The following is a 25,987-nucleotide window of genomic DNA, read 5'->3' as shown; positions in this document are numbered from 1 at the left end:
CCCTTCAAGCTTTGCCATCATGGGCACCCAACTCTTCTACCAACAAAACCAAGAGGGAAACACAAGAGAGACTGAGACAGAGAAACACTTGCCACTGCAATGTGCCAAATACAAAGGAGAGGAAGAAAGCGATTTCCTCAAATAACCAGGAAACATCAAAGACACCTCCCCAAGATGGGACAAGGAAAAGCCAGGCCTGACCCTGGGAGATGGAAAGAGACTGCGTCACGCTAGGAAGCAGCAGCCTGACATCTGCCCAGGAATGGTCAGGAAGGACAAATTGTCACAAGGGATCAAACCCCAAACAGAGTGTGTAACCCTGGCCAGCTGGGTCATAACCCCCTCTGACAGAAACCCACCCGAGGAGTCAGTCTTTTTCTGCGTCAGCATTTGCTCTTTTTGTCCGGACAATAAAATCTCATTGAGTTGAATTGACATTGAGTCCTTTTAAGGAAGCAGGATCCTTGACATTCCTCTTCAGTAGTGCCCTGTGAGCCGGTACATCTAATGGTAAGCAGGGTAGGGACTTGAGAGTTTCCTTGAAGTCATCTATGCTATTGTGAGCAGCTCTGGGGATTGACCTATCGGATGAGCCTAGGATGGAGTAGAAAGAGGATGACACATTCTCACCGAGGTTATTACAAATGCTATTTTACTAGAAATCAGTGCATTGACCTGGTGAATTATGGCTTCAGTTTTCCCCTTAAAATTTGGATCAAGCAATGCTGATAACATGAGCTTCTTAGCCATTGAAAGATTTCACTTGTCCTGTGCACTGGTCCGGAGCTTTGTTCTGGGAGCATATTACAGAGATACCTGATTTGTGTCTGCGTCTCACTCTGGACACATTCAGTGCAGTGTTGGACCGGTGGGCACAAGAAGCCCAAGTACCCGGTGTGAAATGGGAGAGGATAGTTAATGAAAAGTCCTAGCAGCCAGGAGAGCTGCATTCAGTTCCCTGGGAGTAACCTGAATATTGCTGTGATTTTTGGTATGAGACACCACTCATCACAAAGGCAGGCTTCCCGGGGTGGCGAGACAGACTGGCGTGCTCCAGGGGACTGTCCGTGGCTTCATGTTAAGGCTGTTAGAGCGCTGAGGGGTTCACACTTGATGCTTGTTGGTGAAATCTAATTACAGAACCAGGGCCGGCTCCAGCATTTCTGCCACCCCAAGCAAAAAAAAAAAATAAAAAGCCGCGATGGGCGGCGGCAGTTCAGCGGCAGGTCCTTCACTCCTAGAGGGAGTGAGGGACCTGCCGCCCCCGAATTGCCGCAGGTGCCGCCCCTCTCCCTTGGCCGTCCCAAGCACCTGCTTGTTAAGCTGGTGCCTGGAGCCGGCCCTGTACAGAACACACAACCAGTTTGGGGTTTGTGCCCTGAGGCTGGCACCCACGTTCGTGAGTTGCTGCAGACAGCTTGACAGGGTTAGTCAGGGTTGCACTGGTGGAATTGAGTCCAAAATCTGGCCCTCTTTTTAAAGCTCTTTCTAACAGCCCTCCACTCACACACAAACACACAGTGAGTTTGCCGGAGCCCTTGTGATTTCTCCTTTCTTATGAGTAAATTTGCGCCTGCAGCTTATTCCCTACGTACAAGCTAAATCATAATCTTCTGCTTGGGACAGTCTAATATTTTCCGTAGCTAGGGACAGTGACATAAACAGCGGATCCTGTTCTGACACGAGGCGACAAGTAAGAGAGGCAGGAGCCAAGAAACCCTTCACAATGGACGAGGGTCTCCAGGCAGATAGATGCCTTTTGCCATAGCGGAAAATAGAACATGTACTTGATCAGCAGAACCCTTCCCCACGTGGAATGATTCTTATAGGCACTAATGCCGCAAGAGTTACTTTAACCCCAAACTAGTACATTGCAGAAAATATGATGAAAATTTGCAGGATGGCCTTTTCCAAATTGGCCCAGTGCCTTCAACATATTTAGAATTAGCCTCTCCGAGAGGAAAGGGGCAACACTTTGTTCTAAGTGGCTCATCACAATGGTGAATTACTTTGGCATTCGTGAGACTAGCATTCACTCTAATGACATCACTTTGAAATGTACACTTAACTGAAAGCCTCCCAGTCTAGAGTTCAGCTGTAATTCGTACATGTAAATGGGCATGGAGAACAAAGGTACAATAACCCAAGACAGATTTACCCTCTCGGTGACACGGGGCTGCACTGACTCAGCTCCAAAGAAATGGGGGAACCACCAGGAGTTTAAGACTTAAGAGGTAAATGCTCTTCCTGCTTGGTACTTCTCTGCTTGCAAATGTTGATATAATTACTAGGGGTGAATTCCTGCTCTCATGACTCAGGGAAAATGCAAGGAAAGGCGGTTTCCTGGCAGCAAACTCCCGATTTTCTGCACCCATGAGAGTTGAGTTCCGGGCTGGTTGCACAGACAGCACTTGTTAGTAAAGTGGTCAAGGTAGCGCAGTGAGCCAGCAGTTTCTTCACTTGCAGACCAGTGGCATCGCATGTGTTGTTCACCATTACTGTTTGCACTAACCGGATGGGGTTTTCAAAAGAGCCCAAAGGATTTAGGAGCACACGTCTCCAATCTCCCACATAGTGCCTAGAGGCCCTGACTCAGCTTGAGGCTCCATTGTGCTGGGCATTCTACAAACATGTAGTGAGAGATGGTTCCTGCCCCAGGAGCTCACAAAATCTAAATGAAACAAGACAGACAAAGGGTGGGACAGAGGAAAGGTGATTATTAAGGCTATGATTTTTTCACAGAGGTCACAGAAGTCACGGAATCCATGACCTCCAGCGACCTCTGTGACTTCATCCCACAGTGGCAGGAATCTGCAGGGTCCCCCCACCACCCAGGGGGGCTGGGAGCTACAGGGTACCCCCTGCCACCTGCTAATATCTTCTGTCAATAAGCACTGGGCTGCTGTGGTGCTCGCAGCTCAATAAGCAAACAGTGAAGGTATTTCTGAGTAAGGGTCCACAGCGTATTTCTGGTGACTCCTGATGTGACTCACTGATCCTGAGAAATGTTGTGGTCCCTGACAGAAGATATTAGCAATATTTATGGTTTGCATTGCAGTTGCACTTAGAGGGATCAAAATCTCACTGTGGTAGGTGCTGCACATACGTACCACGGAAGCACAGTGCCTGCCCTAAAGAGCTCACAGTCTCAAATAAAGAACTTAAATCTAAAAGGTTTGGCATTGCTGCCTGAAGCAACCCAGACACCTACAACAGCTTTGTCGCCCTGGTTCCAGTTCCCCCGTTAGTCCATTGTACACACCTGCTGTCTCTCATCTTATCCTCAGAGGGCAAGCTCTGGGAGGTGTTATATACACATTCAGCACCTAGCACAGTGGGGCTGTGGTCGGGCCCCACAAACGTTACTGCAATACAAATCACCAGACAGAGTTTTCTCCTGACGTCTAACATCCTGTGGCACATTCTTTCTTCACGCTGGAGACCTCAGCTTAGATACAACACATCCTGTAAGCTCCCTCCCTTCCAGCAGATATGACGGAGCCACAGCAGACTCACAAGTGATTAAGACAAGATTCGAACGAGACTCTTCTTATTGCCAGTCCTTTGCTGTAACCATTAGACCACATTGGCTGCGGGCTCTGACTCGCTTTTGATCAGCGGTGCAGTGTTCATGGGTGGGCTGCTCTCTCTTCGCTTGCTCTTCATTTAGCTTCTGAATTGTAAAATACTATTAAACTTGGCCTTAGCAGTTTCACAGTGGCAGATGAGACTGTCACACTTTGCCAGCGGTTGATTTATTAGTCAGTTCTGTAAGGCTTTAATCTACTCAGAGGATTTTTTTTTAAATACATAAATGAGTATCTTTATGTTTAATCTCTAGTCAAACTGCTCCTTACTTGGTCTTTAAACTGTTAAACATGAGCCTCTGTAATTGTGTCTCCTCCATAGTCACATCATTCGGTGCTGTGCACAGACTAAATGGAATAGGTTTTGGTGAGATAGTGATAACATTTCTCTCTCTCTCTTCTCATTTCCATACTGTCTCTTTCTGAAACATGTGCAAGGCTATTGCATTAGCATTGGAATAACTGTCGGGACTAAGTACATGTCCACTTCCCATCAAAACCAAAAGCCACTTGACCCCACCACTGTTACATAGAACTTGTAGCTGGAGGTTAACGGATTGACTTTATGAGCTCTTAGGTTTTTGCTAATAAAAGCAATAATACAACAGCATGTACAGCAGCAGCCAATGGCCACACATACTGGGAACAATATAGGTGTGAACAGAGGTAGTTAAATATTATTTTTTACTGAAATACTTTGACAAAAAATGGCTTTTTAACCAAAATGAAAGTTTGTCAGAAAATTTTCATTTGTCAGAAACGTTTCATTTTGGTAGATTTTTCAGGTATTTTTTTTAAATACAAAAAGTAGGAAACTACATTTTTCAGTAAAAACATTCAGTGGTCAGTGGGGAAAAAATCAATCAGTTTCACCTGAAAAAGTTTGGTTTTATTTTTCAAAAACATTTACCTAAAACTGAAAGGGTTTACCAAAAACAGTTTTCTGATTGGTTTTTCATCAAACAAAACCCGCATTTTTTTCATGGTACATTAGTAAAAACCCAACTTTTAAAAAAATTCCCCTTAAAAATAATTGGCATTTTCTAGCTAGCTTTAAGGAATTAGCATGTTGGCTGATTCCCCAGCACAATACACACACTAAATCCACATTAGGTATCTGGTGCTTTGACCTATTTTCAGCCAGAATTTTTGTGCCCCAGCTCAAAGCTTAAAGTGTTATGGGCAAATAGCAGAAATGGGGCCAGATCCAAATTTAAACCTAAACTTCCCCCCAGTAAGGCATATGAGTTTGAGCCTCTCTCTATGTCTAACTGAAAAGGTAAATAGCTAAGGCGGAAGTCATCTTTTTCTCTACAAGCCACTACTTGAGCAGCTGGGGTCCAGCCTGAGATGGGAACAGGTGTCCAGGAAATCAAACAAGTTGAAAATTCACAAAAGACTTCATGACCTTTTCTCCTGTACCATTTTCATTTTTGGAGTTCTATTAGCTCAACTAGTTACAAAAATACATAATCACCCACAAAAATATCTATGCAGTTTCCCATCTGCTCTGTTGAATGGGATCTGTCCTGGGGATTCCAGGAAATAAAGCAGATGGGGTTTTATCTGGATTTTCCCCCCCACAGGCATTAGGTATAAGAAAGGGACTTGGATCAAAAATGTAAATGTATTCAAAGGAGTCAGTTGCCCTTATGTTTGTTCAGTAGATGCTGGGGGAGGGAGGAGGGGACTCTCTCCACCTGCAAAGGAAGCATGAGTTACAGTTGACTGTCTGCTTTCATTCACAGTTTATTAATTACTATTAATTTTTTGTTTGTTTGTGATGTGGACACTTTTCCACCTGGCAATTGCATGGAGACCCAACAATTAATTCATTTCAACGGGCCACTGAATCCGTCTGCTAAGCCAGGCATTCCCCCCAGTTGGTGTCACTTTATAAAATTGCATATTGCAAAGATTTCAAAGCCTTGGCCACATCCCACACTGCTTACACTTCAGACCCTAACCAACCTCTATCTGAGTGGATTGAAAATGCACTTCCCTATAGGCAGGTGATTCCATAACTGCCTAATTCATTATTTCTTGTACCTTTGTGACAGATTTATGTTACCAATATGCGTGAGGTGTCAGGTGATCAGGCTGAGGCCGCAGGATCGTTAGGGGAGGAGATGAAGGAACACACCAAGTGACTAAATTTTAAAGCTTTATTAATAAAATAACAGTGATGAGTGCTGGGTGCTCCCCACATCACTCAGAAGAAGAAAGAAAGCGTTAACTCCCGCGCCCTAACCCACTTTCATACTCACACACGCACGACCCAAGGCTGGCCAAGACGAAGAAGACGAGGGGGAAGAGTGGACGAGAGTTATGTCCTGTGCACAGACCGTCCAGGGTCCGCTGCTGATCTCCAATTTGATTCAGCTCTCAGGAGAGTTTTAAGTCCTGGGGTCTTTTGGGGGCGTTTCGTTCAGGGACCTCTGTCCCCCATGCTCTTTGTACCAGTCCAAACCGGCCTTCCGTGGCTTCCTCAGCTTTCCCAAAACACACCGGCTTCAGGGACGCAAAACTGTTGTTTTCCGCCTTACTGGCCTTCACTGTCTCACTATTTTTCGCAGCCCCTGCAGTTCTGTTCAGCTAAATCCTCCTTTCTCACGGCTGGTCGGGGTTGGAATCCAGGCCCCCATCTTTCTTGGCAGGCAGCTGAGAGTCGGTTGTATGCTGTGGCCTTGGGCTGGAGTCAGGGTTTTATCTTCGGACCCAGCTGGAGCATCGAGTTAACCTGTTCCCTTCTCCCTTCCTCCCCCTTTGGCCTCTTGCAACCTGCAAAGGAATCTTTCACTCCACACTCACACCTTCAACCCTTCCCACAATACACTTCACTACATATACAAGCGCTAGCAACTTCCAATGCTAAACTGCTTACCCTGGGGGACCCCATGGGGGGCAATTTTCAGTGATTGTGACTCCTTCTCCTAAAACAGCTGGTGAGAGACAGGGTCCTATACGAGATGGGAGTCTTGTCTGATTTGTGCATGGCAAGTCCTGTTACTAGGCCCATTGGAGTATTCACAAGAATTAGGGAGACAGGATATATGTTCAGCTTCAAAAATAATTATTTTTCTCGCTGTTAAAATTTCACTTCCAACTTTTCCTTTTAGCACTTTTGAAATATCAAATAAAACCAGATTAAAAATATGTCAATTAACCAAGAAAAGAAAAGAAAAGTCTCCCTGTCTCCCTGTGCAATGGAATTGCAATACATGCATGCAGCCTCCCTCCCACACCTCGCCTTTCAATCTATGAACACTACATGCCATATGATTCTTTTTCAACAGGATAAAACATCAAATTGTTTATTGCTCGCTAAGCTGAAAAGCACTCAAATTAACCTTGTGCCCCGGCACTGATAGGTATGAATAACAAGTATTTAAGTGGTGCAATGCTCTGGTTAGCACCAGCTTAAAAAGGAATACTAGATCAAGTCAGAATAAAACAACGTGAAATCTTTAGCTAAGAGGCTTGGTGTAGATGAATCTCCTTGCCGCTAGACTTGCAAAACAAGTGATACCAACAGAAACTGCCACAAGAAATGTCCCTCTCGGATTGTATGTATGTGTGTGTTCAGATTTCCAGGCAGGGTGGTCAGATTTTCAGGGGGACTGAGCACCCAGGTTTGACTGAATCAAGGAGTAGCCGGATGCTCAGTACTTTTGAAAATCAGGCCGACTTTTTATAGCAGTGATATCCATCATTCTAGATAATTCCAGGTCTCACTCCCGTCACCAGAGTATTTAAGAGCCAGGTACCCTGGTACCCAGAAAGAGACATACCTCACGCAGAGTAGGAAGAGCAGCTGGTTTTTCAGACCCCACAACAACAAGGGGAGGGGTGTGATAAGAACAATGTATGTATTTGTAAAATTATCTTAATCCATTACCTAGGAAAAGAGTGAAAACCAGGCTCTGCTGAAATATTTCTACGGGGAACATTTCATTTTTCAGACTGGTTTCACCCTAGCCTCGGCTTTTGACAAGGAGGATGTACGGGTGTCTTGGGGGAGGGAAGATGTGTGCCAGTGGGAATACTGCATGTAGTTCACTGAAAGATCTTTTTTAATGCCACTGTATCAGTTGTGCTGTTGTATTGTTATTTTATTGTGGTAGCAGCCAGAAGCCTCAGTCAGGATTGGGAGCCCGTTTGTGTTCGATAAAATACAGAGTAAGAGACAGTCCCGGGCTCCAAGAACTTCTTTTCTAAAGCACAATTTTAGGCATGTGCCCTGTAAACACGCACACACCTTTACTCATGTAACTTTACTTATGTAGCACAATCAGATTTCTTCTGTGAGTAAAGTACATCCATCCCATAAATATTTGTAGGATTAGCATCTAAGTTTTCACCCTGGTATTTTTGAGTCCATCTCTCTCCACTGGTTTAATACACTTGTGGGAATTCCCTCCCCGCCCCCTACATTTTGGTAATTCCTGACTGGCTGACTTTGGGACCCTTCCAGCCCTAACTTCAGCCCAAAGTCATTTTCCGCAGGGCCCAGTCGCTCTCACTGGACCTCATAGAAAAAGTATTAAGTTTGCTGCCTCTCCAGAGACAGTGAAACACTCCGACCAGCCAGCCTACTAGACACACGCATTGCACTGAACTTACCCAGCACTGAGGATGTATAATGAAAGCAAAACAAGTTTTTTAATAAAAGAGCCTGGATTAAGTGATAACAAGTGAAAAAGATAGGGAGGGATAGTGACAAGCAAATAAGAGTGAAAACACACATCTACCAGTCTAAGGCTATGTCTACACTGGCACATTCGTTGTTAAAACGTTGATTGTTCAGGGGGTGATAAAGAGCAGCTACATGGTGCACCTTACAATGGCATGGCTGGAGCGGCACAACTGCGCTGTTGTGAGGTGCGCAGTGTAGATATAGCCTAAAACTTTGTGTGGCAAAACACTGTCTTTGTTCAAAATGGTTTTTCTCTCACCCACAGTCTCCTTTCCAGCTTTTCGCTGGCTGGCCTGGCCAGGATCCATCCAGAGATCAAATCACTGGGTTTCTTAGTCTCCTTAAAGTGAAGGATACCTTAGGAGTTTGCTCCCCCTCTCTTTCTAGTTCAGTGAACCTTGGAAATGGATTCTTCTGAAGGGTGCCCCCGTTTGTGCTGAGTAGAGGAGCCAGGAAATCTGCAAATTAAGGCTCCATACTGGTTCCTCCCGACCCCTACCTGGCAGTAGGTGCTACAATGCAAATGATCATTTCCTGCTGCAACCCCTGGATACATAACGAATCGCCCGTTGAATGTGGGCCACACCTGCTGTGAGAAGTCCACATCTTTCCTTTGTCTGGAGAAAACCTCCCATGCCATGCCTGGTTTAAACACCTTTTAGTCACAGTCGGCAAAGCATGACATGAGTGAGTATCCCTGATTTCACAGACAGCGTTTTGTCACATATTTTACAGTGATATTATTGACCAGTGTGTCATTAGTTTTCAGATGATACCTTGCAAAGTACAGTTTGTACAGAAATCATCACAAAGCATGTAGGGTGTGAATACCGGGTTGCCTCGGGTCCCACGGTCCAAGCCTTTTTGTGTAACAATTATGCAGAACAGCCATTGTCACATCCTCCCCACATAACATTATATTATACCCTCTCTGCAAGGGGCTGGTCCCACACCAGTCAGATCAATGGGGGATTTACCCATAAATGGAAGTAGGGCTGAGTTTGAGAGGTGATATAAAAGAACCATAAGATGAAGCTGACCAAATTAATCTGTGGTATAATTCCACTGAAGTCTGAGTTTAACAAGCATCTGAAATAACGTGCTCTTTGCTTGCCCTTTGTGTGTGGACAAAAATAGGTATGAAAGACTCATGCCAAGTCTTTGCATGGGTAATTAGCCATGTGGGTAGTAAATTGCCCTGTGTATCTACAGGTTGGCAGGTGCCCAACCTTCTGCTCAGCCATTTGGTGCATTTCTCCAGGAATAAGAACTCCCTTTCTGGGTTTCACACAATGGATCATGCTTTGTAGCTGATGGGAGAAAACAAAGGACTTGAGAGGTTATCAAAAAGCCAAGAAGCAGCCCAAATATTTTTGTAAACTGGTTCCATGTAAAGACAATTGCAAGCAGAGTCTAATTCCATAGCCTCTAATTTTCTTGCCTGACAATGCAGGCAAAGTTTACCCATCAGCTGCAAACAGCTTATCCCACCAATCCCAAGGGTGGAAGTGGCTTGAATTTTTTTTTTTAAAAGGAAGAAAGATGGCTTCCTATCGCGGCAGAAAGGGAGTGACTATGTTTGTAAAGCCTGTGTGACTCCACTCCTCGTTCCCCTCCCTGTCAAGCTCAAAAGATTATAGCGTAGCACAGGAAAGGGAACACAGGATGGAACTGATTGGCCAAAATGGTTTCACTTGTCAGATGACAAACATGTGCTGTGATAAAGATAATAATTTAAGCTGGCCTTACTTACTCATTTGCTCCCTGTTGCCCTTTTCAGAGTACAAGACATGCTACAATTTTACAAGTTCGCCTGCTGTTGTATACCATTGATTAGCTGACACATGGCACACAACCGACCTGTTTTGCATACGAAGCCTGACACTTTGACTCTCTGGGTGCTAAGATTATCTACTTTTGTTCCTTGCTTGTTAGCGATGTACATCCATATCAGATAAAAGGACGGACAAATTCCAGCCAATGTGTGCAAATGCTGGGACAAATTCTCTGCTGGTATAAACTGGTGCAACTCTGGGCACTTTGGTGGAGTTGCATGACTTTACACTAGTGGAGAGAATGGCCCATTTTCTCAAACCTGGACCTGCCAATACTTTCACCTTGAAGAACTAAGTTTAAACCCAGATCGCCCCAAGGTAGTTCAGTGAACCTTGGAAATGGATTCTTCTGAAGGGTACCCCAGCTCCACTTCACTACTTTATGCTGAGTAGAGGACCCACGAGGTCTGCAAGATAAGGCTTCACGTACCAAAGGTTTCAGAGGGGTAGCCGTGTTAGTCTGTATCAGCAAAAACAATGAGTCATCCTTGTGGCACCTTAGAAAATAATAAATTTATTTGGGCATAAGCTTTTGTGGGCTAAAACCCACTTCATCAGATGCATGGAGTGAAAATACATTAAGCAGTATATATATTACAGCACATGAAAAGATGGGAGTTGTCTTATGAAGTCAGGGGTCAGTGCTAACGAGGCCAATTCAATTAAGGTGGCCTATTCTCAACAGTTGACAAGAGGGAAAATTACTTTTGTAGTGCTAACGAGGCCAATGCAATCAAGGGGGACATCACCCATTTCTAACAGTTGACAAGAAAGTATGAGTATCAGCAGAGGGGAAATTACTTTTTGTCGTGACCCATCCATTCCCAGTCTTTATTCAGGCCTAATTTGATGGTGTCCAGTTTGCACACCAATTCCAATTCTGCAGTTTCTCATTGAAGTCTGGTTTTGAAGTTTTTTTGTTGAAGAATTGCCACTTTTAAGTCTATTATTGAGTATCCAGGGAGGCTGAAGTGTTCTTCTACTGGTTTTTGAATGTTACAATTCTTGATGTCTGATTTGTGTCCATTTATTCTTTTGCGTAGAGACTGTCTGGTTTGGCCAATGTACATGGCAGAGGGGCAGCCACACCATCAGGGGCTCATCTACCAATGTGATCTATGCCATAATATGCCAGCAATTTTCCCTCTGCTGATATTCACACCTTCTTGTCAACTGTTGGAAATGGGCGACATCCACCTTGATTGCATTGGCCTCGTTAGCATTACAAAAGTAATTTTCCCTCTGTTGACATTCACCCCTTCTTGTCAACTTTTGAGAATAGGCCACTTCCACCTTAATTGAATTGGCCTCGTTAGCACTGACCCCCCACTTGGTAAGGCAACTCCCGTCTTTTCATGTGCTGTATATTTATACCTGGTTACTGTATTTTTCACTCCCTGCGTCTGATGAAGTGGGTTTTAGCCCATGAAAGCTTATGCCCAAATAAATTTGTTAGTTTCTAAGGTGCACAAAGACTCCTCGTTGTTTTTGCATGTACCAAAGGGATTGCTAATGGGGTCAGCCTTTCACCTCCACGTAGCTGCTCCCATTCCAGTTCAGAGCAGGAATAGTAGAAAGCAGTTGGCACCTAATTGCTGGTTAGTAGCTTATTTAAAAACAGTTAGTGGCTTCAGTCTACTTTATAGAGGACAGATACCATGGTGATGGGTTTGATATAAGAACCAGAGTGGAACAGGGACTAGGTGTTCCCAGCTCAAGAAATTGCAGTTTATGCAGAGTGGCCAAGGACTGAATGATTATAGTAATCATCATGACACTCTGCTCTTTCTGCGTGCCCAGTGGTGTAGCAGAGGGTTTATAAGGGATGGCTTTTCCGAGGCTGGAGTAGATCCACTTTCCAGCATTTTAAATATTGACGGGGCGGGGCAATGTTTAATGACAGTTTCTGTCTCCCACGTTTTGTGAGTGGCAGCTGGAAGAGGTGAGCACAAAGAACACAGTCATACCCTAAAATAAGCTGTGATTCACTCTCCGGTGGGTCATGACTCCAATGCACGCATCGTAACAGTTATGTGGCAGAACCGCTTCCGAAATTAGCTCTGCATCACTGCTCTGCTTCCTACACCCTGCCTCTCTTCCCAAAAGCTGCACCTATTGAATATCTAGGGGGCTGCCTGCCTGCCTCACGGGCTCAAACAAAGGGATCCCTGCATGCCAGATATTCACAGGTGAACATGTGCGGCTGCCGCTCCATCAGCCCAGCATGCCACCTGCCAGTTGTTTCACACTAGGCATGAGTTTGGAAAGGGATCCGCGGGAGAGGCAAGCTGTGGCATAATTAATAAACAAACAAACAAAAAAGACATTTTTCCTTGTTGCCCTAATTATTTCCTCACTCTAAAATTCTTCATTGGCTTTAATTAAGCCAGCCCCAGGCGTGAAAGTCTGGCAAAGTTTCCTAATGTGATCATCGCTTGTCATTTGGGTTTTTGCAGCTTTGGGTGCAGCAGGTGTCTCTAGCTCTGTTCCCAGATGGCCCATGGTGCGGGGTTGGGGAACCAGCAGGATGGTAGCAGAGGATGTGTCTTAAAACGAATGACACCAAGATGAGGACCCGGTTCCTAGGATTCTGCCAGCCTCAGTCAAAATGCTCTGGGCCAGACTCTCAATTCACTCACCCTGGGTTTGCATTGCTGCAAAGCCACTGGCTGCACTGGAATTCCCCCCAATCTGCTCTGGTGTAAAGTGAGATCACGCAGGCTCCCTGACTTTCAATTCCTGCCACAACTGCCTTAGTCAAATCAACAGCATGTTGCTAGAAGATAGTTCTCACAAAGGCAGATGGTGCAAACTGTTCCATGGAATGAAAGGGGAGATGCTTTTTGATCCATTTAGACACATGGGCCACACACAAGGCTCTGATAAGAGTTCTTCCCTGGTAGCATTGCCACCCCGCCCACAGAAATATTCATGTAAAATGAACGGGAGTACAGCAGGAGGTATGAACATCCTTCAAGTCTTCACAACCTTCACAGAGGGAGTTCGCTCTCCCGTTTGACAGCAACTTCCATTCTTTCCATGTGTTTGCCTTATTTTCGCAATAATGCATTCCACAGAAGTGGATACATTTCAGACTCATTACATTACAGTATCTACAGACAGAAATGTACACCGGGTAGTGTAGCAACATTTCTTCTAGTAGTTTATCCCGGACTACTGTAAAACAGATTGCAGTAAAATCATATTTCGCCTCTCACTTTAGTGTCTAGTCTATTTGTCTATCTAGCTGCACAGTCATGACTTTATACAGTAGGTTTAGCTGCAAAACATGCTTTCCTGGCAAATCTACAGGAATGTGTCTAGTGAGAATAAACTTGACAAAAATCTAAGATGCAGGGAAGTCTCCTTTTGACTTTCAAATGATACTGCCTATGTGATTTTCTAATGGAGCTGGCAGTACATTCACTATCTTGCAACCCTTCACAAATATATGAGAGGTTTATGGCATTTCCAGAAGTCTTTAACTCTGTTGTCTGTGTGTGGGGGGGGGGAAGGAATCCTTTGTAAGATGTACTAGCTGATGAAAGCACTCACTGCTCTGAGTCTTGTGGTGTATACAGTATCACTATGGTTTATAAGAGACAGTCAAATAAACTCCTGTTCAGGCTCGTAGTGATGCATGAAAAAAAATGTTTTTCCCATTATAGATGTGTTGAGACATGAGTGGATTTTTTCCCCCTCTGTCCTTTTCTCTCTCTGAATCAACAACATACAATGCAGAACAAATCTAGATTGTAAGCTCTTTCTCTTATGTGTTCTTACAGTGCCCCGACCTCAGTTGATTCGGTCTGTCTTCTAAATGCTACCATAACATAAATGTTAAAATACTCTATTATTCGTATTAAAGTTCTTTGGGGCAAGGACTCTCAGAGGTTTGCAGAGTGTCTACCATAATGGAGCCCTCCTGATACTAATCAATGCAATAACAATTCCCAGATTACAGAGGGTCCTGTATCAGAGTAGCAGCCGTGTTAGTCTGTATCCGCAAAAAGAACAGGAGTACTTGTGGCACCTTAGAGACTAACAAATTTATTAGAGCATAAGCTTTCGTGAATCCGAAGAAGTGGGCTGTAGTCCACGAAAGCTTATGCTCTAATAAATTTGTTAGTCTCTAAGGTGCCACAAGTACTCCTGTTCTTTTTTTAGAGGGTCCTGTGGCACCTTTGAGACTAACAGAAGTATTGGGAGCATAAGCTTTCGTGGGTAAGAACCTCATTTCTTCAGATGCAAGTGAAGTGACTTGCATCTGAAGAAGTGAGGTCATACCCACGAAAGCTTATGCTCCCAATACTTCTGTTAGTCTCAAAGGTGCCACAGGACCCTCTGTTGCCTTTTACAGATTCAGACTAACATGGCTACCCCTCTGATACTTAATTCCCAGATTGTCTCCAAACCCACACTCCCTCCCCCTGGCCAAAGGGCTCTCTCCACCGCCTGTATTGTGGCATATAGGAAGCTGGAGGAGAGGTTAGAATGGAAAACAGACAGGGTAAAAAAAAAAGTGTTTAATTGGGGTGTGAGAAAGGAAAGAAGAATCTTCCATAACGGGTGAACCTGTGAACCATTAAAGTGAATTTAATTTACCAAACCTATCAATCAAGCTGCTAACTGTCAAACTTAAAGGATAGCTGAAAATATTTCAGTAGAGGGCACTCAAGACCTAGGAATCTGTACTTGCCAAATCCTGCATATTTACTCTGTAGTATTTTATAAGACTTTAGCACATGAATCTCAGTAATGTGAGCACTGGGCCTCATATCTCACATTGATTGTGGTTATATTATACCCAATACATATAAATCTAAACAAAATTCACGTGCACGTGGCTAATTCAAATGAACCAGTTTAAACAACCATTGTTTTGGGGTCTGTTTGTTTTTTTAAATGGTCTTTTTTTCCCTTCTACAGTATAGAAAAAATGTCCTGAAGGTAGAAGTGCTTATATCATGTCTCTTTGTGTGAGTTTCATCCTTCTTAGGTTGTCTGAAACATTAATCTTATTTGAAAGTGTCCTTCACTGATCAGCAGTTTTTTTCTAGATATTAATAAAATGTTTCAACATTTTGTCCTCTTTTGTAAGCAGTTCCTTTTATACTTGAAGAGAAAAAGCTTTGCATTAAAATTAATGGCATTTAGAACTTCCATAAATCTTCTGGCTTGCCTGTGGGTGAGAGAACATTAAGGTTCTTACGTATACAATCAATGTAACATGTTCATGAGTGTCATAGTCCTATCAGTATAACAAATACAGCATGAACTACTATGTGTAACCACTGCAAAAACATGTAGTAAAAAAGAGTCTAAAAAAATGCCATGACACCTTAAGCTACTTGTGAGCACACAACTTCCTAATTCATACAAATAAAAAGTATTCTATGTTTATGCACTGTAAATACAGTATATAATTTGCATTAATTAGTTATGTGATATACTGTGAAATAATGAATTACGGCCATAAAACTATTTTCACTATATTTGTGCATTATGCAAATAGATTTTACCACAATCAATGGAAACCACATAAGAATTGTAAAACAACAATGTTATGCTATTCTAGTGAAGGACAATGGAACAATCAGATTTCTGTAAGGTGTTCTAACAACTTGTGATGATACCACTTCATTCTCTTTTGAGTCTCCCAGGTCAATTTGTATTGTGGGCTTAGACAGACAGTAAGGTCTTCAAGACAAGGAATGAGTTGTTTTGGATTTTTTTTTTTATTTTGTACAGCACCTTACATGCACTGTGTAAATAATTATGTTTTGTTGAAATTCAGTTTACTGGGATGTGCAACATTAATTCTGCATTTCACAGAGCAGTTTTCATAATGTTTACAATTGTTATGTTATTGCCACAGCTATAGAATAATTCATCGTTGGTGTATCTCCACTGCAGTCAATGTATGAATCTGGCCCATTATCAGTAGGTCATTCCACACAGGTGTGTTAAATACATCTGCTGCAGCATGTTTCAGGGGGAATTTGTATGTAAAAAGACATATGTAGAGTTACCTGCTCTCTTCCTAAAAACATTCCGATGTGATTAGGACAAGGACTCTGAGCTGGGGTTTCAAACTGTTTTGTTATCGATCATGACATAGAACAATCCCAGGCTGACATTTGGCGTGAGAGTGGAATTTTCTCTGGTGGGAGCATAGGCCAGAAAAAAACGATGCTATTAAGTTGCCTATGCAAGAGAGAAGGGTGCGGAGAGTAGGCCAACCAGTGAGAGAGCCAGGGTGGGGCTTCAGGAATAAAAGGGAGGATGGGAAGGGAACTAGATCAAGGAATGGCCACCCTGTTCAATTTTTTACCTTGCAAGACTCTCAGCTTCTATATGGATGGGCAGAAGATATGAACCCAGAAAGCCCCTATATACCACATTTTCGGCTGCTAGACATTGCAGGCATTTTTGTTTGCCTGGGTTACATTTTTGTTGTTGTTTCCAGCTCTCTCTCTCTCTCCCCTCTCTGCCTCAACTAATAATGCAGAGCTCTCTCCATGAAAGCTTGCACCATCCATGGCCACTGCATACCATCCAACCCTAGGGTGACCAGATGTCCCAATTTTATAGGGACAGACCCCATATTTGGGGCTTTTTCTTATATAGCCCCTTATTATCCCCCTCCCATCCTGATTTTTCACACTTGCTAGCTGGTCACCCTATCCAACTCCAATCAAACAGCAAAAGATGAACTGCACGCATGCTCTGTGATTAATATTTATATTACACTGCACCTATCCATAGGTTCCACTCAGGATCAGGGGCCCATACTCTGGGTACGTGCAGCACCCAGCACCAAGAGACAATCCTTACCCACTAACAAACTAACCCAACACATCCACCTGCAACTGGCTTTTACACCTAAGATAGAGGCACAACCCACTGGCCTGACTTAAATAAAATCAACCCCCCCTTCTCTACAACCTGCCCAGAGTGACAGCAACACGGACTAGCTGCCTCTCTTCCTTCCCCCAAACACATCTGTCTTGTGTTTCAGTACAAGTAGCCCCCAGCTCATGCCCTTTATAAAGAGCTACAGTTGTCCCTCATATCAGCCATTAGCAGGGAGACTTTTCCTCCATGCCCTTTCCCTGAATCTTTAACCGTCTAGGTACCATCAAAGCACTGTCAGGAGATGATCGAAATGGTCTTTGCTTGAAACACCTACATGTATACCCCCAATGTAGGTAATGAAATCCCCCAGGAGCTCAGAGCCTCTGCCTACCCACAGTGCTATCAGCTATTAGCATTTCTCTAGGATTTAACACCTGTGCAAATGACAGTTGGAGAGCCCTGCCCCCACTGCTTAGTAATTGACCTAATCACTCAATGGGGCCAGACTGAGAAAAAGTCACTTCCCTTGTGAAATTAGGCCCAAAGCCTATGTCATAATTTTGGTAATTTGTCTGTAGCCTAAGCAATATATTCTAGCTGCTGTCCCCACCAGTTACTAATTCTATAGTCTAGAGACACATACAGGTGATCAGATACCCCGGTGGTGGGCACATATGGATACCGGGCTAACCTGCTGTGCTACACAGATGTGCTCACTAATTGCTGCAAAACATAAAAATCAGAAGCTTTCCTTCTGTACTTAAGGCTGACAGGGTTGGGGGTGGCTTTTCCTCACTTTCTTTAAGGATATGAATGATAAATGGAGGTTCACGAGGGCTAGTACTGTGTTAATTGCTCAGCGATAGGCCAGAGATATTAGCATTCCCTACAATGCTAGGGGGTTGTGAGCCTACCACTGAGGAACTGAAGAGACAAGGAAAATGAAAAGGATGAATAGTTACAGACTATTAGTACGTTTGTAAGAAAATTAAAGATTTGCTCCTCAGATGTGCCAGGCAATGCAGTTGCAGACAGTTGGCAAATGAGAGCGATTGGGGATGATGGACTAGATCAAACTATTTAAAAGAGAGAAATAAACGCCCGCTTATCTAGTGAATTTCCAGCCCTTTGTGTCTGTCACGGAGGTCATTAAACTCCTCTAACTGCAGAACTCCGGGCTGCTTCGCAGCGCCTCTCCCTGCAGCTCTGGGATTCCTGTCACCTCCCACCAGATGAGCTTATTTTGTAGTTAGTATTATGGTCCTCAGCCCCATCCCTTTTACCTGCCAGCTCCTCCCTGCCAATAAACTCAGGCTGCCCAGTCTCTGCCCTTTCCCTTACCTCTAGCCTCATGCAATGCCCTAAGCAAGAGGCGAGCCAGCCCAGTAGCCAGGAGGCGCTGCCCAGACGGGTCTCCCTGTTCCAGGCTGAAGTGATGCTGCGAGGCGGAGAGAGGCTGCACCCCCCGCCCCCTCCCTGCAAGGCAGCTCCATCCCGGCCCGGAGCGAGCTCCCGGTCCCCTGGAGAAGTTTCCCACGGTCACTGTCCGGGCTGCCTGAGGGGGGCTCCCTCTCCCGCCTGTGCCCCCACCCAGCCCTCCTGCAGGGACACCCCTCCCCGGGCACCCCACTGCTGCGCCCCCCCCCCAACTCAGCCCAGGGCTCGAGGGAGGGTGACAGGCGCGCACGCGGCCGGGAGCAGCTCCCCAGGCTCGCGCCCCCTCCCGCGGGTCCCAGGCTGTGCGGGCTCCGCAGCCGCGGAATAGCCCCCCCTCCCCAGCGCGTACCGCTGCGCCCGGGCGCAGGGCTGCGCGTGTCCCGGTACCTGAGCGGGCAGGGACGAGTCCTGCGCCCCCCCCGACGGGCAGCTCCCCGGGGCCTGAGCAATTGCCTCTGATTGTCCCCCGAGAAGCTGAGACGCCCGCCTGCCCCTTCCCAGCCCGCCTCCCCTGGGGGCTGCGCTTTGGGGTTTTCATTCCCCTCCAAACTCTGCCCCCCTCCCCCGTGTGTGTGTGTGTGTGTGTGTGTGTGCGTGTGCAAGACTCCACTCCAGGGCTTTGTGCTCACCAGCGATAGCATCAGTGGTAGGAGGGGACAGAGAGACTCCGGCAGGCTGAGACGGAGCAGACAGAGCTTTTCTGCAGGTGAAGCCCCGCTCGGCCCAGGCACCAGCCCGCGGGCTTCTGGGGGACTTACAGCCCAGGCTGCGGAGTCCAGTAAGATGTGCCATGGGCAGCCTCCCCTCGCCCCGGCCTGCCAGCTCCGCCTAGACCCCGGGCACCGCCAGGACACCCAGCTCGCCCTCAAGTCGTAGGGTCGCGAGGGGACCCCCCACGCTCCACTTGCCGGGAGGCGTTTTCCCCCAACGATGCCCCATTTCTGGCTCGCTCTGCGGAGTGTGCTTGTGGAATACTGGGTCGGGCTCCTGGTGGGCAGTTTTTGGATGCAGTCTTCGCATGGGATGCCCCATGTCATCCGGATAGGTAAGGGCGGCGGGTGCTGCGTTCGCCCCCCGGCTCCTCTTTGGGGAGAGGGGCTGCTTGGGTGGACGGGGCTTGCCCCGGCTTTGCTGGGGTTTCGGCGTCTCCCTGGCGAGCCAAGTGCACTTTCCAGGAGGAAGTGCCGAGCCGAGCCGAGCCAGAGGACAGGCGGCTGCGGGGCCGGTTCGGTGGGGAGGGTCCGAGACGCACAGACTGGTTGGGCTGCTCCAGGAGGCGGGGGGCGCTGGGCTGCTGCGGGCGCACGAGGCGATGTGTCCCGGGGGTCTCTCTGCCCGCAGCGATGGGGCGGGGAGCGCGCAGGGGCTGCAGGACACTTCAGGTATCGAAGGCGCAGGGCGAGACACCAGCTGCGGGCTTGTCGGGGACTGTGGCGAGGAGGCAGAGCTGCCCCCAGTGCCCCCTCTCTCTGCGAAGGGGGGTCCCAGGGCCCAGCGGGGGTCCCAGGCAGCGGCCCGGCCCGGGAAGGGGCTTTGCCGAAGGGAAAGTTTGGGCGGCGGCTTCTCCTCGGCTCGGTGTTTTGGAGGCGGGGTGCTGGCCTGGGGGGCCCCAGAGCAGGAGAGGGGCTGTGTGCACGCGGGGGGGGGGTTAAGCTATAGGAAGAGGAGGGGGCGCTCGCGGGGTCCTGGGTTCACGCCCTTGGCTCTGGCGGGTCCCAAGCGCTCAGCGGGGCGTGGTGGGGAGCTGGGGGGTGCAGCAGCGCCCCGGGGCACTGGATTGAATGGAGCTGCTCGTAGTTTGATTTTCTGGAGGCTGAGGTGTGAAGGGGGGCGGGGGGGCTACAGCCCTAAAAGGCGAGGGATCAAATGCCGCGACTCCCGCTGACTCTCCGCCCTTGGCAGCTAACGCCAGACAGCGGTTCCTGGCTGCCAAGTTTGGTCTGTGGAATAACTGAGGTTACCGGGAGGTTTAATAATGTTACCTAAAGTGATGGCACAGCTGGGCATGCAGGAGCGAGTCCCAAGCGCTCTTTACTTACTGAAGTCTCTGGTTTAGGGAAGGGCTCGAGGCCAGATACAGGCAGCCCCTGCGGTTTTTGGTTGTGTGTTTTTGGTGCACAAAGCCAGGGATTTGCTCTCGGCCACGTGACACAACTGTCCTTGGAGTTTTACAAAGGGACCCTCTGGGCTGTGGCTGAATCGTTGTCAATGGCAGGGCTGTGGGGAGGGAAACAGAGCAGAACAGGGCCTTAGTTACCCAAATGCAACTTGCCAGCAGCCCGCACCAATGTCTGTCAGCGGAAAGCAACGGAGCTGGACCACAAATAAAATCCTGCCGTTGTCACCAGAGGCAGTTACTTCCCCAGGTGCAATCTCTCCCCCCATGGAATGACCTAGCCTGCCCTGGGGACTGATGGCCTGAGGCAGGGAGGCGGAGCGCCTGCTGGGTCTGGGAATAGGAGACTGTGGCCCTGAGGCCTGATGCTGCAGTTGTCTCCACAGAGGCCGGCTCCTGTGCAGACCATCATGGATGGAGGGGGAAGGCTCAGGAGACGCCTGCATGGATCCAGCGGCAGGGCCAGCTTCCTAAATCCAGATCCCCGGCTCTGAAATGCCCCTCTTCTACCAGGGTGGTGGAAACTCTGTAGCACGGGGAGGGTGCAGACCCCTGCCTGGGCTCCATGATTCTGCGCGTCTCCGTCAGCTCTGTGGAGCAGAACCCCACTGTAGCTCGCCCGACAGTCCTTACTCAGGCTAAATTCCCACCGAAGTCCACGGAAGTTTCATCTGAAAGGGGACAGGCGTCTCGGGTTCCAGTCCTGCCGCTGGATGGGCATTGGGAGTTGCAACTTGTGATCCAACTTTCTCCACTACCAGGCACTTGGTGCAGCCATGTCGTGCTGAACAAAGGGGCTGTCAGATGCTGCCATTCTGACTTGGTAGCGATTTAAGGACTGCACAAGGTGTAGGGCAGTGGAGAATCAGGCTCGGTCACTTGACCCACAATGCTTTGCACTGTCATCTGCCTCGCTCATCAGAGCTGCAAGCTGCCCCCTGATTTGCCCGGCCTTCTGAGATACTCAAGCAGACACTTGCAGGGGAGCTTATTGGAGTCACTGGGAGGGGAGGGTGCTCAGCGCCACAGAGGATTAGGCCCATCTTCTTGGGACCTTGCTGTTGCTCAATGGAATCATTCAGCAATAGACTCCAAGGCCGAGCGGCCTCAACCACCCAAGAAAAGTATTTTCTGCTGGAGCTTGAAAAGGCTCCAGGCACTTGCTACAAGAGCAGAGAAGAAAGGGACATTTCACATTCAGGTGCTACTAAAAAAAATCATCATGAACCTTCCCCCTGGATCAGTCTCACTGGCGGAGACACTGTAGGTCTGATTTGCCGTTGCCTTGCCCTCCCCTATACCAGTGCCGAATGCTGCCATTCAGACGGGCAGGGCTTTACTCTCATACTAGCCTGGCATAAATGATGCCACAGTGGGCAGTCTGGCCTTCCTTCCCTGCAAGCACCCCTGCCCACAGCTCCCATCAGTGTTGGTAAGGGTTGATCGGAAAGGGCTGCTTTTAATTTCTAAACTTAAAAAAGCCAAACGCCTGCCTCTGGCAGAGCATAACTTGGTTTTGGTCAATGAAATAAGAAAGGTCAAATGCAGACAGGTGACTGAGGGTGTAAGGAAAGCTACAAATGCCGTAGAGCCATTTGTTTAAAATTGGCATCATATTTTCCTCCCCGTGGGTTCAGTTGAAAAATGCAGATTTTTCTCTCTGCATTAATTTGCCTGCCAGTTTGTCCACAGCTACACCCATTCCAAATCCCGCTTTTAATGAATAGAGTACACTGGGACATGGAAACCTGAAGAGGTAGCCTTTGTGCTTTAAAAACAGTCAAGTTTTAAAGGCTAGTTTGGTTTCAAACAAAACTGACAATTGAATATGTGCCATTTGAATTCTAGGGAAGGCATCCAGGACAAGGAAGGGAAGAGCCAGAAAGTGCATTCTCTCTCTCTCAGATCCTCATAATGGGGGAAAGGAGGGAGGGAAGAGATCGGTAATGCAGAAAATACATGCCTTTTTAAAATTATTAAATGGGAGTTTTCCCCAGCATTTTCAATATCTATTTGAATTTTATGTGATCCATCAAATATTTTCAAATATTACACAGAAACCTCGGAATAGATCTTCTATACAGTCAAGTGGCTGGATTCAGCTCCCAGTCATACTGGGGTAAATGCAGAGTAACTCCACTGACTTAAGTGGAATTACTCCAGATTTACACCCATGCAACTGAAGAGAATTTAGCCCTCAGTGGTTTGTGATAGTCAGACGCTGGATGTGAATGTAATCAATGGAACTACTCCTGGTAGTAAGTGCTGCACTTGATAATAAGTATTTGCAGCGTCATGCCCAATATGTAGTAAAAGCTGCTGCTCTGAATGTGTATAATATGATTAAGCTATTTTAAACAGCGTATTTATTTGGCCTTTCTTTTAGATTAAAAAAGCAGCAGCAGCACTCTTCATGAGTGATACACGAGAGCTTGATGCCATCTTGTAATGTCTGAAGTTACTAACCGTAACGATGCGAAGTGTCATTACTGGAGATGACGTCACACTTAAGATTTCAAGAATGTACTGTTTTTAACAAATGAATTTTAGTTGCTTCAGAAACTACTCAGAATTATGTCAATGCAAGACCAGAAAGCAAAACCTACGTAGATATGAACCAGCCAATATGAACACAAGACTAATAATAAATAATAATATACAAGAGGAGAGTGAGTGGTAGAATTTAATCCACTATTTTAATGTTTGCAATTTTTGGTTGTCTGGTCTTTTGTTATTATGTAGCACCTGCACTATACATGTCCTGATCCCAATCCAACTGCCTTAATGTAGATGGGTTATCCTGCCGGCTTTAGTGGATTACTGCAGTGAATAAGGGCTGCAGGACTATACCTTTTTCTGAAGTGCTCAGTGATATGTAGGTGCAAATTACTTGAACTTGTGTTTTCATTTCTTATATTGTCACCAGAACCCTCAGTACATACATACCACATCCTCCTCTCTGCATACAAGGGAGCTATTGTCTGGAGCGAATTTCATTGTGTTTTCTGAATATTTGAAAGGATTCACTTTCCCCTTCATTTTTCTTCAGCTTTACATTTTTTTGTTGTTACTAAGATTACAGTTTTCTTTTTATTTATTTCCATAGATTGTTATATTTCAAGCGTGATAGAAGGGCCCCATCCTGTGTCACTGAAGTCAATGGGAATTTTGTCATCTACGTCACTAATAACAGGATTGGGCCCTGACCGAACTTTTAAAGAAACGATCTTAGATAGCTGAATTATAGGGCTTTGTCTCTTATTTTCTCTTTTTAAATTGTGTCGGGTAAGGGAAGAGGTCAGGGCATCGATTGTTTGGGTGATTTGCAAGTAATGCAGGAGAGAGAGACAATTGGATTGTAGTCAGCAGGGGAAAATGATCATTGATTATTTTATACAAATACGTAGAAAATAAATTTGGAGAATAATTATCCTTCCCTGTGAGATCAGCTTTTTCAGGGCTTATTACTGTGTGTCTGGGATATTTTTAAAACCAGATTTCTAGTTTCAGCAAAGGAAGTTTTATTTTTTAAAAACCCAGATTTCCCGAGGCGAGAGAGATGTCTTCCAGCAGGGATCTGCACTGAATGCTATGGGATTTGTGAAGGCTGCAGGAGGTAATTCTCAGAAAGGCTGGTCAAGTATTATTCTATTCAGCTCAGGCTTGATTAATAGTTTGGAGAAATTCTTGTTTCAGTGAGAGAGTGAGGGAAGGGTTGGACTGAATTATTGCAGGGCTGTAGAACAGGAGTTCACAGGTGTGAGGGGTTGCTAAGTTTTGCCTGCCTTTTGGTAAATGGTGTAGCTGCTGGCCCCAAGCCAGTAGGTAACGGTTTAATGGTTTGTGTTCAGGGGAGTTCTTTGTCCTTAATCCAGGGTGTATATGGGATAGAGACCAATCCTATTCATCCTTCTATTATGAAAACATCTTATTTACATAGTTATTTTGTATAAGCCTCTCCTAATCCTACACACACAGACAGAGGGCCAGACTCCAATTAACTCCAGTTTTCTGCCAGTGGAGCCCCGCTGGCTTCAGTGGTGCCGGATTTACACTGGTGTGAGTGAGATCAGACTCAATGCCACGCAGTTTGCAGCAACTCTCCCGAGTCCGTTGTGTGTCACTACAGCCGAATGGGCCTAACACTTGTCTTTGAATTTGGGAATCATTGACTGTAAAACAATGAGAAATTTCTTTCAGTGACTGGTGATGCGATGAAACATTGGTGTGTAGGAGCAGACACAAGCTGAATGAAGATCAATATGTCCCCCCCCCCCCCCCCCCCGGAAGCAAATAGCTTTAGACAAGTGGCTTCCTGCCACCTGGGATCATCATACAGACTTAGAAAACATTAACTTGAGGAATCTTCCCTTCCAGCCAAGCTGACTGCACAAATTCCAGCCATTTTATTCTTTAACGGGAGGTGTAAACAGAAAGAACTGAAACTTGAATTCCACTGGGCTGAGTTAGCATGAGTTAGTGTCAATGCCAGCCTGACTGCAAAATGCACCTTGGCCCAGATTCTGACCCATTTACACAACTGGTGTAAATCTGGAGTGACTCTTTAGAAGTCAGTGGAGTTACTTCCAATTTACAAAGGGGTAAATGAGATCAGAATCTGGTCCCCTCTTGTATCAATGGGAGACACAAGCCCCCACAGGGAAATTGATTTCCTTGGGAGTCTCTGCTTGTTTGCATGTTGCATTTTTGCAAGTTAAAACTTCTTTTGTTTTTTAAAATCACTTTTCTGCTTTTGTGGCTCTTTCTGTATTTCCAACACCATGCACCCATTGCTCCAGCTTTTATAACTGAAAATGTTATTTCAGGTCACAAGATCCTTTGTGTCAGATAGCATATTTTAGTGATTTCAGCAGACTGTACAGGTAGCAGAATAAAGTGTGAAAACTGAGCCCAGTTAAACACAGGAATAGGAATACAACTGAAATAAATATAACCGCTTGTGTGCAGCAGCTGCTGCTGTTTCCTTGAATGAAACAGACACTTTCTCAAGACTGTGTGCACTGATCCATAGACACCTTTGCACAAAGTGAAATTCAGTCGGTTTATGTAGAACTGAAATGATGCAAAGGCCTTGGATGGACTCTGCATGGGGTGAGTTTCACCACTCAATCCTTAATGGTAATGGGGCCATTAACTCTGGTACCAGGTTCCATATGGTCCGTCATGAATGCCCTGTAATAAAGGCTGGATTGTTAATTTCGGGCCTTGCCACCTACTGTTTTCTACCTGCTGTGCAAACCCCTCCTTCTTATCTTGATTTCTCCTTCTCTGGACCCTTTCTGTTTAAAGAGCTAAACGAGGATTGATTTTTAAACCTTCAGCCTGCTTCTGAGAAGACTTTCAAAAGCCTTTTTGATTCTATAATGCACAGAGCAATAGTAAAACCCAACCAATCTACAGCAAAGCTGTCTCTCTCTTCTTTTTGTAAACTGAGCAC

General features: G+C 46.0%; 1 protein-coding gene across 2 annotated transcripts in view; it reads left to right on the top strand.

Annotated features, from left to right (window-relative positions):
• Positions 1-19,136: 19,136 nt before the first annotated feature.
• GRIK3 (glutamate ionotropic receptor kainate type subunit 3) overlaps positions 19,137-25,987 on the top strand; it is a 234,016-nt gene continuing 227,165 nt past the window's right edge. For both annotated transcript variants that reach the window (XM_054012104.1, XM_054012105.1), the window contains exon 1: positions 19,137-19,458. In XM_054012104.1, the coding sequence (XP_053868079.1) occupies positions 19,344-19,458 (115 nt within the window). In that variant the 5' untranslated portion in view covers positions 19,137-19,343. The remainder of the gene's footprint in view (positions 19,459-25,987) is intronic.

This window comes from Malaclemys terrapin, chromosome 22 (assembly GCF_027887155.1).
Source record: "Malaclemys terrapin pileata isolate rMalTer1 chromosome 22, rMalTer1.hap1, whole genome shotgun sequence".
NCBI lineage: Eukaryota > Metazoa > Chordata > Testudines > Emydidae > Malaclemys > Malaclemys terrapin.
This window is presented reverse-complemented; position numbering and strand designations above follow the sequence as displayed.